At 47.7% G+C, this 17,500-nt stretch overlaps 7 protein-coding genes; 2 read left to right on the forward strand and 5 right to left on the reverse strand.

The window, feature by feature from the left end:
* CNAG_01159 (pre-mRNA-splicing factor SLU7) overlaps positions 1–1,402 on the reverse strand; it is a 2,132-nt gene extending 730 nt beyond the window's left edge. The window contains exons 1-4 of the mRNA XM_012193647.1: positions 1,358–1,402; positions 483–1,318; positions 166–436; positions 33–110 (exon numbers count right to left, since the gene is read on the reverse strand). Of these exons, the coding sequence (XP_012049037.1) occupies positions 33–110; positions 166–436; positions 483–1,318; positions 1,358–1,373 (1,201 nt within the window). The 5' untranslated portion in view covers positions 1,374–1,402. The remainder of the gene's footprint in view (positions 1–32; positions 111–165; positions 437–482; positions 1,319–1,357) is intronic.
* Positions 1,403–1,534: 132 nt separating this feature from the next.
* On the forward strand, positions 1,535–3,913 carry CNAG_01158 (branchpoint-bridging protein). XM_012193965.1 has 7 exons: positions 1,535–1,607; positions 1,653–1,989; positions 2,041–2,672; positions 2,725–2,917; positions 2,971–3,192; positions 3,244–3,415; positions 3,465–3,913. Exons 1-7 carry the CDS (start codon positions 1,569–1,571, stop codon positions 3,508–3,510), a joined length of 1,641 nt encoding a protein of 546 aa, XP_012049355.1. The 5' UTR covers positions 1,535–1,568; the 3' UTR covers positions 3,511–3,913.
* Positions 3,914–4,474: 561 nt separating this feature from the next.
* On the reverse strand, positions 4,475–6,822 carry CNAG_01157 (hypothetical protein). XM_012193648.1 has 6 exons: positions 6,183–6,822; positions 6,106–6,127; positions 5,779–6,025; positions 5,025–5,730; positions 4,926–4,973; positions 4,475–4,877 (listed from the first exon to the last, which is right to left on the reverse strand). The coding sequence occupies exons 1-6, from the start codon at positions 6,528–6,530 to the stop codon at positions 4,803–4,805; spliced, it is 1,446 nt and encodes a 481-aa protein (XP_012049038.1). The 5' UTR covers positions 6,531–6,822; the 3' UTR covers positions 4,475–4,802.
* A 76-nt stretch (positions 6,823–6,898) lies between these two features.
* CNAG_01156 (hypothetical protein) lies at positions 6,899–9,630 on the reverse strand. XM_012193964.1 has 8 exons: positions 8,671–9,630; positions 8,487–8,621; positions 7,958–8,445; positions 7,722–7,913; positions 7,648–7,657; positions 7,475–7,593; positions 7,341–7,418; positions 6,899–7,266 (listed from the first exon to the last, which is right to left on the reverse strand). The coding sequence occupies exons 1-8, from the start codon at positions 9,482–9,484 to the stop codon at positions 7,192–7,194; spliced, it is 1,911 nt and encodes a 636-aa protein (XP_012049354.1). The 5' UTR covers positions 9,485–9,630; the 3' UTR covers positions 6,899–7,191.
* Positions 9,631–9,933: 303 nt separating this feature from the next.
* Positions 9,934–12,792, forward strand: CNAG_01155 (glycerol kinase). XM_012193649.1 has 6 exons: positions 9,934–10,558; positions 10,630–10,829; positions 10,887–11,265; positions 11,320–11,452; positions 11,512–11,960; positions 12,016–12,792. The coding sequence occupies exons 1-6, from the start codon at positions 10,074–10,076 to the stop codon at positions 12,653–12,655; spliced, it is 2,286 nt and encodes a 761-aa protein (XP_012049039.1). The 5' UTR covers positions 9,934–10,073; the 3' UTR covers positions 12,656–12,792.
* CNAG_01154 (hypothetical protein) lies at positions 12,703–14,411 on the reverse strand. XM_012193963.1 has 4 exons: positions 13,918–14,411; positions 13,780–13,856; positions 13,697–13,710; positions 12,703–13,620 (listed from the first exon to the last, which is right to left on the reverse strand). The coding sequence occupies exons 1-4, from the start codon at positions 14,045–14,047 to the stop codon at positions 13,317–13,319; spliced, it is 525 nt and encodes a 174-aa protein (XP_012049353.1). The 5' UTR covers positions 14,048–14,411; the 3' UTR covers positions 12,703–13,316.
* A 2,700-nt stretch (positions 14,412–17,111) lies between these two features.
* The window catches only part of CNAG_01153 (small subunit ribosomal protein S13e), a 1,014-nt gene continuing 625 nt past the window's right edge, over positions 17,112–17,500 (reverse strand). Inside the window, exon 4 of the mRNA XM_012193962.1 lies at positions 17,112–17,500. This exon is cut by the window's right edge and continues 16 nt beyond it. Coding sequence (XP_012049352.1) covers positions 17,399–17,500 — 102 coding nt within the window. The 3' untranslated portion in view covers positions 17,112–17,398.

Raw genomic sequence — 17,500 nt, forward strand, 5'->3', positions numbered from 1 at the left:
TGAGGTCAAGGCAAAAATGTAGAAGAACTTACCATCTTCATCATACTTTGACCGAGCCTTGGCGCGTTCTCGCCCTTTGATAATTTGTCCTGATCGAGAATATTCCACATCTGATTATACGTTAGACGATGCCCTGTTGACGAGATATGCGTAAGATTTGCTTACAATTTTCAGTCTGACCACTCAATAGCTCCTTCGGCATTCTTTGCAAATGCTCTTCGCCACCATACTTGGCCAATATCGATGTCTTGTTGGTATCCTTGAGGACTTCTTTTTTCTGTTGGAATTCTCGATGCAACAATTCACCCGCAGTAGGATTGGCCGAGACATTGATGTTGCTACCCTTCTGAGCAGACTGCCAGGCGAACAGTTGAAGTTTCTGCATGTTGGTTGCGTCGCCCGAGTACCGCTGGAAGTTGTCGCCAGCGAATTTCATCTACGACATATCAGTATTAGACCTGGGTAAATAGACAATCACTTACATCTTCAGGATTCATATTCCGAACAGGGGCATCGCGCATCGACCTCGTCTTGGGATCATAATATGCGGAAGTCTCATCTAGATTGATGAGATATTTCGCAGTATCCTCTCGAATACGAAGGTTTCGCACGGTGATCCTGGTTTTGGTGTCCAATTTCTGGCCGACCTGATCCGCAGCATCGGCATACTTGTCTTCGTCATCTTCATCCTCATCACTGGATCCAAAGTCATCATCATCTTCCACTTTACCCTCCTTGTCCTTTTTGGCAAGCTTCTTCACGGCAGCCATATCGGTAGACGTTTGCTGATCAATTTCTTCTTCTCTGTATCTCTTGCGCATTTCCTCGGTCGCCTCGTATTCCTCCACGACGTGTTTGTAAGATGCAGGGTCATACCCGTTCCACCTATCACGCTTGGCATCGTAATCACCTTCAAATTGCTGAACAAGCTCATCGGGAGCGATATCCTTATTGGTGAACTTTGCCCCTCTCTTCCTCGGTCTCTCCACACAGTCTTTCCTTCTATGTGTCATTGCTCCGCAGTTTTCGCAAGCGCCCTTTCTGTACTTTTTCGCCGCCGGCCCAGCTTTGGCGCCTCTGTCATACCATTCGTCAAGTTTGAGATGGGGACCCTGCTCGTTGATACGTTGATGCGCCAGAGACGGACGACCGGTGTCGGCATACCACGGGGCTTTGGTGATGTACTCCGGAATATGTGGGTTAATGGCATTACCCTGCTCGTCCAAGGCTGCTGGGGCGGTACCGGCTTTACGGGCTGCCTCGAGATCTTTCTGTCTGCGGTACTCCTCACGAGAGACCTTTCCGCCCTGGAGGGATGCTGACTGTGTGAGCTGGGTATGGTGTTGGAGGTACTTACTGCTTGTGCTGAGCATGCTTGAAAATGTGTGAAAATGGGTAAGATGTTGTGGTAATGAATGAATCGGCGGACTCCAAATAGCGAGATATCCGGGAGAAAATAAGGAAATGGGCCTGGAAAATATGTCGCCACTGGGAAATGAGCCAGTTCTTCCAGCGCCATCTCACATCTCCATCCGCAACATCTTTTTCTTCATAACATAAAAACACCAATGTGGAGACCAGCTGCAAAGACAACCGGCACGAACGACGTAAGTCACACAAACACATTACCGCGCTACGCTCACACCCAGCAGGTCCCTCTCGCAAACAAGCGACGCTTCGGTCTCCCCGAAGAAGGTCCTCCCTCCAACTCACCTTCCTACGCTCCTCGTCCTGCTGCCGATATCCAGTATTTTAACGGCCGACAAGAGCGCGAACGTGAGCCTCGGGACGAGAGGGAGAGGTCAAGGGATGATTACGACAGGAGGAGGGATGATTACGTGCGAGACGACAGGGACCGAAGATATGACGACTACCCTAGGGATGGACACAGTGACAGGCGAGATGAGAGGTCGAGGTGGGATGAAGGGGATAGGAGAGAGGCTCCCAGAGGCCGTGAGCGTTCTAGGGATCGAGGAGACTCAAATGAAGGTACGTCGCATTTTATTTTTGCCGTCCGTACTGCTGACTCACCCGACGCAGATGGCCCGCGGAAGCGTCGATCTCGATGGGGCGACGCTTCAGCCAAAGTCAATGTTCCCGGAATGCCTGTCGCCGTCATGGGCAATGTTTCTCAGACCGAACTTGACAACTATGCTATTCACGTCCGTCTCGAGGAGATCAATCGCAAACTGAGGACCGGTGATGTCGTACCCCCCGAGGGTCAGCGTTCTCCATCCCCTACTCCTCAATACGATGCCTACGGACGCAGGACCAATACAAGGGAGTTGAGATATCGCAAAAAACTGGAAGATGAGCGTACGAGATTAATTGATCGAGCGGTCAAGTCAGACCCCAATTTCCGACCCCCTGTGGACTTTCAGCATAAACGAGGTTCTCGACCTCAAGACAAAGTCTATATTCCTGTCAAAGAATTTCCTGAAATCAACTTTTTCGGTTTGCTAGTTGGTCCTCGTGGTAATTCCCTCAAAAAGATGGAAAGGGAAAGCGGTGCCAAAATCAGCATCCGAGGTAAGGGAAGTGTCAAGGAAGGTAAAGGAAGGCCTGGTAACTTCCCTCATGATGAGGAGGATGAGTTACACTGTTTGATCACCGCCGACGATGAGAGCAAGGTCAAGGCTTGTGTCGCCTTGATCAACAGGGTTATAGAAACTGTAAGCATCTATTTGAAGACAAATTGCATTGTAAACTAATTTGATGCTCAAGGCTGCGTCCACTCCTGAAGGCGAAAATGATCATAAGCGAAACCAGCTTCGAGAACTGGCTTCTCTTAACGGTACTCTCCGAGACGACGAGAACCAGCTTTGCCAAAACTGTGGCGAAAAAGGTCACAGGCGATGGGAATGCCCACAACAGAGAGTGTATAGCGCCAATGTCATCTGTCGTATTTGTGGTGGAGGTAAGTCGTCTTCTAATGTTTTCTAATGGAATATGTTTCTCATTGTCTTTCAGCTGGTCATATGGCACGAGATTGCCGCGGTCGTGGTGATCCAAGCCTTACTCAGAATAAACAAACTGCTTTCGATTCAGAGTACACTGCACTTATGGCAGAACTCGACGAAGGCGGCGGATCTACGCCAGGCGCCGCTCCTGCTGCTGCCATTGGCGCTCCTGGTGCTATTCCACCCCAGAGTAGGGTCCCCCCTTGGAGACTTCCGGAAAATTGGCAGACCAGTATGTTTACGTCCACCATTTTTTTGATATGTCTTATTGACCTTGGGATAGACTCTGGCGGGTTCCGTGGTCCCGCCGGTTTCCAAGCTCAAGGCTACCAGCAAGCCGCCCCAGGTGCTGCCGCCTACGGTCAACAAGCTTACCCGGGTTACGCCGGTTACCAGACAGGTGCTGTGGGTGGGTATGGAAGTCCCGCCACCGGCGGTGCTGACGCATATGCTGCGTAAGTGCTTTGACAAGCGGAAGGGCGTGTTTAAGCTGACGCCCGACAGCTACTATGCCTCTATGGGGCAGCAAGCCCCTGCCGCGGCTGTTTAAGTTTTTGATTCGACAGCAGAGAGTTTGTTTACTCATGATGTGATCTGAAACTGAGGCAGAGCGATCCAGGAAAATGACAACAGACTATTGAGGAAACCCTGAAGAAAAGCTTTTGCAATTGTGACTGAACAGACTTATACCCTTCTTTATCCAGCGATTTGTATATACATAACCCAGGTGACTGGGAGTGTGGGCGGCATTTGTCCGGCGCGAAACTGATGTATTGACTCTTCGTGCTCATTTGCGTGGATTGCTGATGCGTTGAAACCCGTTTTCTATCTCACCTTAAATTGGCTTAGTGCCTTGGAAGCGGCAGAATCTTTTTTAAGTAATAACTCATGGACCACGGTGTGCAAGCTGGATGCAGATAGGTGCAGCTACTTCGATATGCAAAACAGAATTCTCATACTTTACACGTACTGTGCTTCCCGACGAGAGATAACCAAAAACTGTGATATTCTCATCGATTACGAAGTCACTGGTGGTACATTCGAGAATGGCAAGATGGAATACAAAACGTAAATCATAACTGAGAGAAGCTGAATCCTCACCGGTGGAGGTCATAAAACTGTCTTCATTATTCTTCTCAGTTGGCATCTAAAGATACGGGACAACTTCTTACACTTGCATGCTGAAAATAGTATTAACAGCTTATTATTATCATCCGCGCCCACATTGTCGTCATCCTTGTACAATGGGAAAGTTAACTATTAATAGGAGCAGAAGAAAAGTCTTGCCATAATCAAAACAGTGGATTGTAGTAGATGATGAAGTAAAGGTTTGTTGATGGCGATCGATGGTGATGATGATGATGTTGTTGCTGTGTATTTGTCTTATCTCGCGCCATCCTTGTCATTGATTAATTAGTGTTCGCACTTGCTATCGTTTCATCCTACTGGGTCCTGCATCATATCATTGACAGACGACTGCGACGACACAGAGCAAGCAAATGATCTGCTCTCAGACGATTATGGCCTGGTCAGGTATTATCATTAAATAGGTACCCGCCAAACGTGATCAGGAATCGGAGGATTTGGATATTTTCTGACAGGTTTGCTGATATCATTTCCGACAATATATCTAAGCCCCAGAGTGATATCACGGAGCTATGATAACGAACGACACACTTCCATCTGGTATCACAATGGGAAAAGAACGTCTGTGCAGAGGTGTATACATTTATGCGCTACTGATAAGCAGTTGTTAGGGTCATTACCCCATTATTTTTTTTCCAGGCGCCGAGTGTCGACGTCTTCTTCCACTCGTTGACCTTTCTTAAGCCATGGAATAGATTAAAGCATGAGTAAATCTGCCAAAGTAAAATTCTTTCCCTTAAGCTTGATGACTCGGTGTGTATTGTCCACAGTCTGCGCAACTTCAGTGACGCACTCTTTGATATTTTCCTTTTTACTTACAGCCCACCATCTATCTAGACCATCTCTAGACATCATCCCGGCGCAATTCTTCAGACGGTGTAAGCTCATTTTTTAAGGATACATTTAGTTTTCACTCACCTTGAACCATAAAAAGGGATCCTGCACGACCAGCTTTTTTTCACCCCAATTTCTGGGCTGTATGCCTCTGTCCCCCTTCCCCATTCTTTCTTCCTCTTTAAATCTCTCATGTCTAATCATGTCCTCCGATTGCCTGATTCTTTCCAATGAAATCCCTAGATTAAAAAGCGTGTCCCTTCTTTGTTGCGATTCCCTTACTTCTTGGCCGTACTCTTTCGCTCGAGGTACAATACCACCTTGAAGGATGGAAACGATCTGCGTGACTCTATCAAATCTTTCGCCACGCAATGGGGCCGATCCATTAAGAGAGAAAAATTCAAAGAACCCCCGGATGGCATCAGCCGCAGTGAGATTTGGATTCAATGGTTTCCAGTCATCAGGAGGAGACAGGCTGAATCCCACATGCGCCTTGACACCTTGCTCCTTTCCCCAAGAAACCCAAACCACATCATGTTCTGAAGTGTCTTCTGGTCTGCAGACCTCCGGGACATTGATATTTGCTTGCAGGTTTGGTAGATGGCCGATGTGCTGAAGGTAGGCAATGGCCATCAAAGTCAAGCAATATGAAGACATGGTTGCAGGGCCCTTGGCACCGGAAGGGTCATTCAATTTGTGGGAAGAGGCCCAGAGTTTCAGAGCGTGGACCATAGGACGGAGGACGTAGGGTGCGAGTCTGCAATAATGCAATAATAGTGATGAATTATACCTTATTTGAAAGTCAGCGTGTGTTTATGCAGGCGCCGAATTAACTCGCCATCCTCCAAGATCATTGACATTGAGATCGCACTCTTGATCCCTGTACTTGAATTTATTGATTGGAGTGCTTGCAGCAGCGATGGACTCAACATCCTCAAAGCCTGCCTCTCTTAAGCATTCTGCCATAGAGAAAGTGTCATACACTTCAGGAAGATGTTTGAGTGGTGTGGGATTATTATTGCGTTTGTGGCTAACAGGCGTACTAGGAGGCTCTCCGGGTGGTGTTCTCCAAAAAACAGGCGCATCTGTAATGAACAAGGTAAGCTACAGTCCATCTCAGATTGTGACTGTATAGCTGCAGTCTATCTCAAATGATTATACTCACACCCATGTAACAGTTTCCTGTCCTGATTTAGAGCAATTAACACCGTCATACCATCATGGAAATCATAGATTACTCACCAGGACAATGAGATCCAGATCCCCACTATGTCCAGTATCACCTGCCCAACTAACACTGCCAAACACGTCGACCCAATATCGTTTTAATCCTCCCTCCTCATATCCTTTGTACTTCGAGTTAATTATATAAGTCAAATCATTTAAGAGCCTCAGCAAACGCAAGCGTGACTCCCTCGACGGCTCTGTCGCTTTCCACGACTCGATAGCAGAAGTCTGCAACGCATCGGGTTCTGTAGGACGCGCAACGCTATCAGGACAGGTTACCCGGTCTGAAGGGCTCTTCAGAAGGGTCCGAAAAGCCGAAATACTTTCCATATGGCCCGGGAGCGGTTCGTCCAGAATATCCATGATGTTACGGGAGCGACGTCAAGGTAGACTGATGCGAGTGACGAGCTGAGGGGAATTTATTAATGGTGGTCGCTATAAGGAGATATAGGTTAATCTACCTCGTAATGGGCAAGGGCAAGGGTAGTGGTAGATAGGTTTTGGACTGAATGAGGCAAAAAGAATGACAATTAAAGAACGACTTGTTCGAGGGGTTGAGCGAGCATCTGCGTGCGTGTTTCCGTGTTCGTTCTTTCCTCGTCGAGAACTGGAGATGCCGCCGGACGCGCAGAATGCGTATTTATCTTGTTATTAATTATTCTGTCAACATCGATGGATTCACAGCAGAGAGCTTGGTGCCTGTCATAACAATCCTAGCGGGAATGAAGTTTCAAAGTTTCTAATGGGTTACATCACAGGGCTAACGGGGATTAGAAACTGTTTCTAATTTCTGGGACAGGCGCATTGGAAAACTCAAGTTTACTTGAACCTATGCATATAGAAACGCCGGAGTAAACTCAAGTTTACTTTAACCTTGAGGGCCGGACAGCAATAAAGAATTTCAAAGGAAACAAAACCTGTTCCGCGCCCGAGTTTGAAGAGAACACAAAAAGTTACGGAAACAAGAGACACCTGATCTACTATCGTCTACCGACATGTTGGTGCCCTCTTTCTACAGCTATCCCTACTCGTCTTTGTAGCTCATTGAACTTCGATCCAAAGAATGCAGGCGCTGTAATTCTAGAAGTAACCGGAACATCTGATCAAAGCAATTGTTTGTCAGGTCGACACCTTTTATCTAACGATAGGCGCCAAATATTGCAGGCGACTTACGTAGGCTTGCATGTCTACCCATGACCAATGTTCCAACGCGAATTTCTGGCCAGCTTTTCCAATCTTTTTGGCCAGATACTAAATGGAAGAGGTCAGTAAAATCTTGTTCAGGTTATCGATATCTGGGTGCTCACGTCATGCCCCTTGCTGAAGTCGACATGACCTGCATCATCCAAAGGTCCAACGAAGAACGCCATAATGTCATACAAATCAGAATAGTCGGGTTTGAGAGGGATATAGTGGTACCACGGGGCTATTGTCTTGTCAGTACACCCTCGAAAACATTGCCTGTTGATGATAGACTTACTAAGCCATTCCTGAACACGTATGGTACGGTCAGCCTTTGCGTTCCGTCATAGACCTTAAAGATAAGTAACAAACCTGATGCCATTCCGGAAACATTGTAAACTTGATGACAGGGCTCCCTGAACTGAGAAGCCTGTGAAACCTCGACGACCAGCCATTTCCATCGACATCAAGATTATACTTGTACTCTGTGGCCTCATCAGGCCATACTTTCTTTCCGAACTCAATGGTATCTGCGATTTCCTCACAGATTTTTTCGGAAGGACACTATTCACCCAGTCAGCGGGTGCATTGGCAAGTATTCTACTCACTTGTATGGGGTGGCCGGACAGCTTCACGTCGACGTATGCTTTGCTTAATACCCTCTCCCATCTTCTTACGGTCTTAAAGCCTCCCTCTCCATCTGGCACCATGACATCCCTCATTTGCTGATCCCACTCGGCGTTTCCTCCCTTGGGCCCATTGATCATCAGATGCAGTCTCATCCGGTGACTGTCCCTCCAATCCCTTTGAGCACCGTACCCACCAGTTGTCGATCCTCTCCAGAACAAACGATTGTCTGTTTTATCTTCCCATCTATTCAGAAAACGTACATCTTCTTCGGTTATGTTCCTGTAACCTTCCATAGGGGTAATTTGGAAAGAGGAATCGAATGGGAATTTGGAAAGAACTAGGATCGGTTTTAGGACCGAAGGCGAACGATTAGCGTAGTCAGTAGACATGGCGCCGTGGAGCCGCTTGAGTTCCGGGTATTCGCAAAAGTCCATTGTGGCCAAATGGTCATGAATAAAAGATTTAACTAACATGATCAGCAAGAATCATTCCGATCTGTCCACTCACGTTGAAACTCGTCGGTAGCATTCTCAGACCAAGGTCGGATATTTGCTGGAGAATCAAGTGGACATGCTTTGAACCATCCCCACGCAGGTGTACGGTTGGGATCCTCCAGAGATTTTAATTCATCCTCGTCGAAGTCTTCATTTAGGTCAGTGCCGTTATTTTAAAAGGCCCTATTGTCGCTCACGTTTCCCCTGCTGTACTAATTCCATGGCCCTCATTCTTTGGTCCCTACCTAAGACTACACTCCCAGTGTCGTGATCACTTCCTGTCACTCTCAAATGAAACTCAGGGGGAAGATCCCCTTTGAACCCTGCAATCAATTTCAGCAATTGTTGGGGTCTCATGTTGGACGACTTTTCGCCTGTTATGCCGACATGTTCTTGGCTGATGTCTAGAGTATAAGTGTACGCCGCGTCCTCTAAGGCTTTACTCCTAGCGATGAACATGGCTGGGGGCAGCGCATGATGCGGTAGAATATCCTTCATCATTTGATCGTACTCGTCGATGATTTTGATGCCATGTCGCTTGCAAAAGTCGAACCAGGCATCAAAGCCAAAAGGCGGAGCAATACCATATCTTTTCCGGTACTGGGCAACCGCCTGCGGCAGAGAAGTTGACTGGGATGCCAGCATGGCCGTCCAGCGCGTTTCAGCGCGCTCCATCAGCTCATAAATTGGGTGTTCCTGCTTAATGCCTGGCTGAGGTTGCAAGAGCGTTGCCATGCCTTTACTGTGCCATGCCAGGCTGGGTTTCCTCCCCCGACGACCACCTTTCACAGCATACCCAAGGGGAGGAATCGGTAATCGTTCCCTTCCTAAGCCGTGACGGATACCGAACCAATATAGGAGAAAGAATATGACGGCCAGATAAATAATTTTTTTTGGGCGTCGGATTGGACGGGGGATTGGAGGTGCACCATGGGGGAGGATAGTGTGGTATAAGTTGGTATTTTTGAGCTTTGGAGATACCGGAGGAGTATAAGCTCTAGGAGGGGTCATGGCTGGGGGCCGAGAAATCCGCGAATGCGACAATGCGGGCAGGCTATGGCTGACGACTGTGTCGACTGTGTTGCGCCGCTCCAGGCCCCTCGATATTTAGCAGTGGTAACATCGGTACCGAATGTTCTCCTGTTTTCTCACTTTCCGGATCGCGACCTGCATCGAATCTTAAATAAACTTGTATTTTATTTAATTTTGGAGGCCCAGGCGATGTCTGGGATTATCTAATTTATTCCTAGGCTCGACATACCGAAGAGGTTCTCGTCGGAGACCAATCAATGTCCATCGAAGGGCTCGTGTCGAACCTAATAAATTCCACCGAGGCGGGGCAGAACGGGCCGCGACGTCACCGGCGAGTTATCCGGCTAAACGGGCCGGGGTCGGTAAAGGCCGCGAGAAAATGAAAAAGGAGGATGATGACGCTTTTGACGACTAGACCCTTATTTATCCACATCAGTCCCCTTGACTTGTCATTGCATATCCACTCTTTTTTATTTTCCACATTTCCTTTTTCTGTCTTTCACTTTATTTCATCTTTCCATTATCAGATCTAGAAACCTCCCACTGCTCACAGTCTCCTTTTTCACTAATGTCTCGCCCCATAGACCTTTCTATGTCCTCGGTCAAGAACCCCTCGCCCCTTGCGGCAGGCGGTACTGGCGGCTTCACCCCTGTCTTCGAGGCGTCCCCCGCCAATTCTCCCGCAGGTTCCCGTCGACCTTCTATCTCACAGCCTGCAGCTCGTCGTCCTTCAGAGGTCTCGGTTTCGCGTAGGCCTTCTGTGAATCAACAATACAGCAGCTACATGTCGCAGTATCCTCAACAAGGCGTCCAGTCTCTTTCCCGACGATCATCTATGGCTTCCGGCCCGCGACCTATCCGTCGGGGCGAATACTCTGGACCTGCCACCCCGTCTGTCCTATCTCGAGCTGGTTCGCCCACCTTGCCCCTCGGTAACGAGTTCACTCAAGCTCCAAGGTCATACTTTGAGGGTGCTTCAGGCTACACTCCTTTAGGCGGAACGCGGGAGTTGCGTAATGGGCAATTTATTGGTAGTCTCGATTGCGGTACTACGTAAGTCGCTTTCACATGTTACATCTGTTGCCTAAGCAATTTTTTTTACCTTTGCTTATGTACAAACTCAGCTCTACGCGATTCATCATTTTTGATAAGCGAGCAAAGATTATCGCAGAGCATCAAACCGAATTCGAACAGATTCTCCCTCATGCAGGTTGGCATGAGCATGATCCCGAAGCGCTGGTTGAAGCGATGAACGAATGTATTATCAGAGCTGTTGAAAAGCTCGAATGGATGGGCTGGTCCAGAAATAGCATCAAAGGTATTGGTATGTATATTCAAATGTTTCTTCCTCTGCAGATGTTTTGGTATTGATGGCGAGAAGGTATCACCAACCAACGAGAGACGACTGTCTGCTGGTCACGTTCTACTGGCAAGCCTCTTTGTAATGCCATCGTTTGGGATGATGCGCGAACTATCAATGTGGTTCGTGAGATGGAAAGGAAGCTTGACGAGGAAGGCCTGGAAATTGATGACGAGGAGGAGGACGAGATCAATCAAAAATCTGAAATTGTGCCAGACAAAGTTGAGATGGGAACTGGTACCCATGAGGCAGCCTTCGGTGACAAAGGTGATGTCGTAGATGGTGATACCAGTATGACCGGCAGAATTGGCAAAGCGATGGAGGGCCTCGGTCTGGCGGGCAGAGGCAAAGATGGAAAGGCGAAGAAGTACAGAAAGGGCAAGGAAGGTCTGGTGGACGTGTGAGTGTTATGGGCATCCGCTGGCTTAATCCACTTGCTCATGACCTTTTACAGTACCGGTATTCCTCTCTCTACCTACTTTTCTGCCATCAAACTTCGATGGATGTTGGATCATCAAAAGGCAGTCCGAGTCGCCCATGAAAATGATGATCTGATGTTCGGCACCGTTGATACTTGGCTTGTCTATGTGAGTAGTCGTTCATTTCGAATTTCCCCCGTTCGCAGCTTATGGTGCCTTTTCCTTAGAATTTGACCGGTGCCAAGAATGGCGGTCTCCATATTATTGACGTTACCAATGCCTCCCGAACACTCCTTGTCTCTCTTAAAACACTTCGATGGCACGCTCCTCTCCTTCGCTTCTTCGGCCTTCGAGCTTCGATCCTTCCCAAGATCGTGTCTTCGGCCGAAGTGTACGGCAATATCTCTGATTCACTCGGCCTACCACTCTCCGGTGTTCCAATTGCTGGTATTGTTGGCGATCAGCAGGCCGCTCTGGTCGGCAACAAATGTTTGATGAAGGGCCAGGCCAAGTGCACTTTTGGTACTGGTGCTTTCGTCTTATTCAACACTGGCGAAGACATTGTCAGGAGTAACTATGGTTTAATTTCTACTGTAGCCTTTCAAGCAGGTGCAGACAGTAAGCCTATATATGCACTGGAAGGTTCTATTGCCGTGGCCGGATCGGCCATAAAATGGTAAGCATTGGCGATGAGTACGATGATTTTGATCGAGAACTGACACTTTGAACAGGCTACGAGACCAAATGACCCTCATTGAAGAATCTTCCGAAATGGACATCCTCGCCGGATCAGTATCGGACACTGGAGGTGTCTATTTTGTTACCGCCTTCTCTGGCCTCCTTGCGCCGTACTGGGATCGTGAAGCTGCCGGTACTATCATCGGTCTTACTGGATACACAACTTCTGCTCACATTGCCCGGGCCACCCTTGAGGCCGTGTGTTTCCAAACTCGCGCGGTTTTAGATGTCATCGAGAAGGAGAGCGGTAGCAGGCTCGACACTCTCAAGGTTGATGGTGGTGTGACCAACTCGGACTTGGCTATGCAGTTGCAAGCTAACATTGGTGGCTTCAACGTTGCACGACCTTCGATGCGCGAGTCCACTGCGCTTGGTTCCGCCTTGCTGGCTGCTCATGCTCTTGGCCTGTTTGGTTGGGATGTGACCCGTCCAGAAACTCTCAGTGAGGTGAACACCGCTGGCGTTCACACATTCGAGCCCGAGTTGGAGGAGAAAGCCAGACTGAAGAAGATCAAGGGATGGAACAAGGCTGTTGACAGGGCCAAAAAATGGCATGACATTGAGGATGAGGACGAAGAAGAAGAAGAATACGAAAACGAAGTCGGATACGCCAGGATCGCCGGGTCGGCTTGAGGGGGTGTTTAAGCAGTGATATGCAATAGAAAAAAAGGGGGAACACGATAGAAGCTTGCTTATCTAGACTGATATTTGTAACACGGTGTACAAAGCAACTGCCATGAATATACCCGCTGTCTCAAACTGTTGCTCTTACCTTCCATGTCATCATTCCTGGTGTGAAGCGCTAGCTATAGCGCTAAAATCTTAAAAATTAGTAAGCAGTTCAGGACTATTAGCCCTCCGCAGAAGGGACACTAGCACTTTTGCACTCTCAGTGCACTTGAACAAGCGTCGTCGCAGATGACATGAATCTGTTACTCGTTGCCGGGGCTCCAAAAACCCCATTCTAAATACAACGTTCAGGATATTTAGTATCCTGCCTGGCTCCGTCGCTATGCACATGGCATAATGTGAGTTCGGTGTGTTGCTGAACATCATGAACGCCTTCTTCATCCTCTTCTCCTTCTAAAGTTCTAGAGCTATTCAGAGAGTACAGTAGTACAATAATACTGCCTTCTGATTATCTGTTACAAATACAGCCGTCTAATATGGTACAAGAAGCTCCGGATACACTAGATTATATGGTCCAGACTTCCAACTGAATTCTTTTGAACTTATGTAGCGGGCATTCTACTTTGTAGCTTTACTGATTTGTGGCTATGAAGAACGACCACACTCAGGCGCCCCCTGCCCCGGCACCGCCAGTCGTGCCACCCGCAAAACTACCATTGGGAACGGGATATGTCTTTTGAGTTTCGTCCTCTGGTCGAGGAATGACGGGACAGAAGAGCATGCGTGATTGATCTTGTGCTGGGAGAGAAGAGCTACTATCAAGAGACGCAACCGAGCGATCTGCTGCAGGATGGGGGCGGGGAGGTGGATGAGGATCCGTCCGAGAGTACGGGGGTATAGGCTCAGGAGGAGATCTGGCGTAGACCGCGTCGTATCGCGGTCGATATCTTGCAACAGGATCGCTGTCCCTGCCCGAAGATTGTGTCAGAACCAATGCTCAATTTAATATTATTCTGGAATCAAGTCTAGTCCTCAAAAACTCACTCATCAAATTCGAACTACATAAACAGAAAGTCAGCTAGGCCAAGCAAGCAAGTTGAAGAAGTTATGAGCTACTCAGTACTTACGCAAGTACAGCCGAAAAGTTTCTTGAAAAATCCCTTCTTTCGAGCCGGTCGAGAGGGGATGTAAGTGTCGCCTGACTCTATGGCGAGCGTCAGATTGCCTTCGGGATTAAAAAGTGAGTCGTTCCACGCCAAACTCACCTTTCCTTCCACTTTCATCATGCGAATAATGGTGGGCCATGTTCCCTGTACCTCCTTCTCTTTGAACGCTCGTCTTCCAATCACGAGAATATGCTGATGTTGAGGAGCGACGGATAGTGTTCGCAGACATTCTGAGTTATAGGCAACAAGGCGGCTGTCCGTTATTCGCTGTGTGCGTTGGGATAATCGGGCACACGACGTGTGAAGGGATGGGAGACGCTTGAGGAAAAAGAAGGTCTAAACTGCTTGATTGAGGGAGCATGATTGTTGTTTTTTTGGGTGCAGATTGAGGTTGCCGTAGATGCCGATATGCCTTGCGCTAGAATTCGGTCACCGAAAAAGGGGAATCTGAAACATTGGCCGATCAACTCACATAACCACACTCCTGTACACTGTAACCCGCAGCTCCACCCCAAAAATCCTCAGAAGCAGCAGCAACCGACCATTACGTCATCACTGGCCATTGGCCACCAGCCCGAATGGTGATCGGTGACAAATGATGGCGATCGGCAATCATTATTATCGTGCTGTTCGTCTTTTCGCCTTATTTATATAATTTCGTCGTTCGATATATTGCTGCTGCTATAACCGAATGCTCTATCGCCTTTACTTACAGAACGGAGCTTTTCACTCGTAAGTGTGTGGCCAGCATATAATGCACACACATACACACGCACAGAGAGATGCATTCAAGACCCCGCCGACCACAGCTTGCTTTGCAGTCCTCCTTCTCATCGGCCGCCCTATTTTCCATCCCCTTTCGCACCCAAACCTTGCCATATCCGCATTTTTCATCGCAAAGTATGTAACAGCCATTTCTCTCTCCAACCATTTTCATCTTCTTCCTCCTGAAACAATGGATAATAAATGGGCGTTCACTGTCCATATCCACCATCAAATACTGGCGACTAAACGTCTTTGTCGCTCAGTTATTGATGTCATACAAGGGACCGGAACCGATCTACAAGGGCAGCATGATCTGAACAGGAGAATGAAGATAGCAGGAAAGGTCGTCGTGCGAGTTATGGAGGGCTTGTTTGGGACGATTGCCGTTCGCTTAACGAATCACTGATGCGTACCACTTCAAATTACGAACGCTGACAGTCGTATCTGATGCAATCATCGTGCTGAAAAAGTCAATAATGACCTATTACATTGAGATTGTTCACGGAAGTTCTTGGGGTGTTAGGTCTTGAGCATGAATACATGATGCGAATCAAACAAACTAGTGTGCGCGTAATCCCATTTTCTAGCTACTGACCAATTTCTAGGCAATCGGATTCACATTGCTCATAGCAGTGCTTATTCTTCTTCCATTATCCTATCCGAGGACAGTACTTTGCTAATAGTCACAATCCCACACCCAAATGCAGATATGTTCAAGTCCTTGCAGTCGGCCCACCATTGCACCTTGCCAGTCAGTACGAGCATCCATGAGAAGGTAATGAGGATCAAAACTCCCGTGGATGCTTCTTTAGATGCCAAAGAAGGATGGACTACCAACCAAATGGGCGAATTAGTCTGTACATCTCCTTCTGATGTTGGATCTAGGTACGAGGCATATTACCGACCCAGATATACAAAAAAGAAAAATAGAGGACGGAACAGTTAATTTTGCAAGAATCTCTTGCGGGCAGCCGATATCATTGCTTCTCGCTCAGCGCAGAAGTATGCATTAGGAGAAATTATAAAAGACGGTCTTTCAAGGTAGCTAGACTTATGCCTGACGAGCAACTTGTAAGATGATGTGCAAATGAAGTGTTGGATGAAACGGTATAAGCAATGGGCATAATGGGCGATGGCCATTTCACTGAGTGGTTACTCATCCAGCATGTATCATGAAGGGTGAGATAATATAAAGCTTTCATTAGACACATCAATGACATACACATTTGCAGAGATGATCTTTCCGAAACCTTCTTCTTCTTCACTCTGATCAACCCTAAGCCCATTAGTAATGTCCTTGTCTCACCTACGCTCAATTACGATCCATCGATACTTCTTTACTTCTGCCCTCGCTTTGCGATGCTTCGGATATGATCTCAAATGCTCAGGCGCCTTCCCCAGCTCAAAATGCTAACCTTAGTGTGCTATCTGCCCCCCAAGCTACCTGCTTTACTGTTAATACTCCAGCAAGCACAATCTGTCCCCATCGACTACTTATTTTTTCGATTGACCGAGACACTTTAGGGGCTAATTGTAAAAAGGAATAGACAATGAGATCAGTGTCCAATATGAGAACAGCAAGGGTTGAAGCATATGGTACTGTTGTAGGTGCCTTTCGTCTAGCTGGAAGTAGCATGGTCAAGTCTGAGTGTTCCCACAAGTCCTACTGCGAAAGCGGGCCGATTCAACAGGCTATCTATAAGCTGAGTTGCCATTATTAATGAGTCCAACACTCCGATTTCTCCTATTCGGTCGTACCAGACCAGCGGCTCAGCCCACTCGAGACCCTTGAGCGACTGCAACGCCAGCTTGTCCGGCCTCACTAGCTATCCTTTCACGTTATGCAATACTACTTCAACTGCGGGTCTGATTACACCAATCCTATCTCCCATAAAAACATCCACCAAGATCAGTTGGTTGCAACATCGTGAAAGCGGCGGAGATTCTAGAAACGTTGGGGCCAATGCTAGGATGTATAGCTGGAGTTGCCCAAAGGATCAAAAAGAGTCCAATTATGGTCATGCCGATAAAACTCCAGTAACCAAATCAGCGCGGGCGGAAGGCAAAAAGGACGCACGGGAAGGATTGCAGAAGTATGTAACAATACGTGTTAGGGCCACGCATACTATCAGCTCGACAATGGAGCCAGCCAGAGGCCGACGGTCAATATGGGGTAAACAGTCCCAAAGTGCAAGATCAAGAAGGGTCCTAAAGCGGGCGGTGGTCAAACATAAAATCTTTCAACACAAGTGGACGCCATGATTTAGGCCTACGCAGGACTAGATTTGAAGGAAGTAGGCCTTGAAGAGGAGTATGCCTCGCCTTGAAAATGTAAACGCAAGCTGGAGTCAGCGTTTTTATTTAGTCTTTTTCGTGATCAGTGCCACGTAGTATTGGAAAATGACGCAGTGATTTGTTTAACTGATAGTAGTAACAGTACTTTATGTGAGCTGGTCAGACCTTATGGACTTTCCTCCGCCTTTGAAGGAACATAATGACTTCAATTCGGCTAATTTTGAAATAGTTCCCACCAATTGTATCACAAGTGTTGAGTCGAAGATGGAAATAGGTGATGGCAGTATGAGGTCGATTAGACAACGACAACATTGCGAAGGATGTTGCCAATTTTCAGGAAGATCCGATGTTGTTGCCTAAAAGTTTCAGTTGTATAACCACATTCTGTCCACGTCATCACGTCACCCGGCCGACTCTTATCACCAGCATTAAGACCGCGAACCCGCCGTAAGACAACCCGTACACGAAAGAAAGAAGATGCATCCCTTCCCTCCCAAACACGACCAGCCCTGTTTTATGTTTAAGCGACAAGGGTAGAAGCAGTAGCGGCCTCGTACTTGAAAGTAGCGGGGACCTGCTGGGTCTTGATGTAGTATCGAGCAAGACGGTGGATTCGAGACTC

This window comes from Cryptococcus neoformans, chromosome 5 (genome assembly GCF_000149245.1).
Source record: "Cryptococcus neoformans var. grubii H99 chromosome 5, complete sequence".
In the NCBI taxonomy this organism is placed as follows: Eukaryota; Fungi; Basidiomycota; class Tremellomycetes; order Tremellales; family Cryptococcaceae; genus Cryptococcus; species Cryptococcus neoformans.

Coding starts and splice junctions, on each gene's coding strand:
- CNAG_01157 (XM_012193648.1), bottom strand. CDS start 6,530: ATGGATATTCTGGACGAACCGCTCCCGGGCCATATGGAAAGTATTTCG. Junction 6,128..6,182: donor ATCTGGATCTCATTGTCCTG/GTGAGTAATCTA, acceptor GCTCTAAATCAG/GACAGGAAACTGTTACATGG. Junction 4,974..5,024: donor ATCCCTTTTTATGGTTCAAG/GTGAGTGAAAAC, acceptor CACCGTCTGAAG/AATTGCGCCGGGATGATGTC.
- CNAG_01156 (XM_012193964.1), bottom strand. CDS start 9,484: ATGACCCCTCCTAGAGCTTATACTCCTCCGGTATCTCCAAAGCTCAAA. Junction 8,622..8,670: donor ATTAGTACAGCAGGGGAAAC/GTGAGCGACAAT, acceptor ACCTAAATGAAG/ACTTCGACGAGGATGAATTA. Junction 7,914..7,957: donor TGTCCGGCCACCCCATACAA/GTGAGTAGAATA, acceptor CTGGGTGAATAG/TGTCCTTCCGAAAAAATCTG.
- CNAG_01158 (XM_012193965.1), top strand. CDS start 1,569: ATGTGGAGACCAGCTGCAAAGACAACCGGCACGAACGAC. Junction 1,608..1,652: donor AGACAACCGGCACGAACGAC/GTAAGTCACACA, acceptor CACACCCAGCAG/GTCCCTCTCGCAAACAAGCG. Junction 1,990..2,040: donor TCGAGGAGACTCAAATGAAG/GTACGTCGCATT, acceptor CACCCGACGCAG/ATGGCCCGCGGAAGCGTCGA.
- CNAG_01155 (XM_012193649.1), top strand. CDS start 10,074: ATGTCTCGCCCCATAGACCTTTCTATGTCCTCGGTCAAGAACCCCTCG. Junction 11,266..11,319: donor AAGGAAGGTCTGGTGGACGT/GTGAGTGTTATG, acceptor GACCTTTTACAG/TACCGGTATTCCTCTCTCTA. Junction 11,453..11,511: donor TTGATACTTGGCTTGTCTAT/GTGAGTAGTCGT, acceptor CCTTTTCCTTAG/AATTTGACCGGTGCCAAGAA.
- CNAG_01154 (XM_012193963.1), bottom strand. CDS start 14,047: ATGTCTGCGAACACTATCCGTCGCTCCTCAACATCAGCATATTCTCGT. Junction 13,857..13,917: donor TGATGAAAGTGGAAGGAAAG/GTGAGTTTGGCG, acceptor CGCTCGCCATAG/AGTCAGGCGACACTTACATC.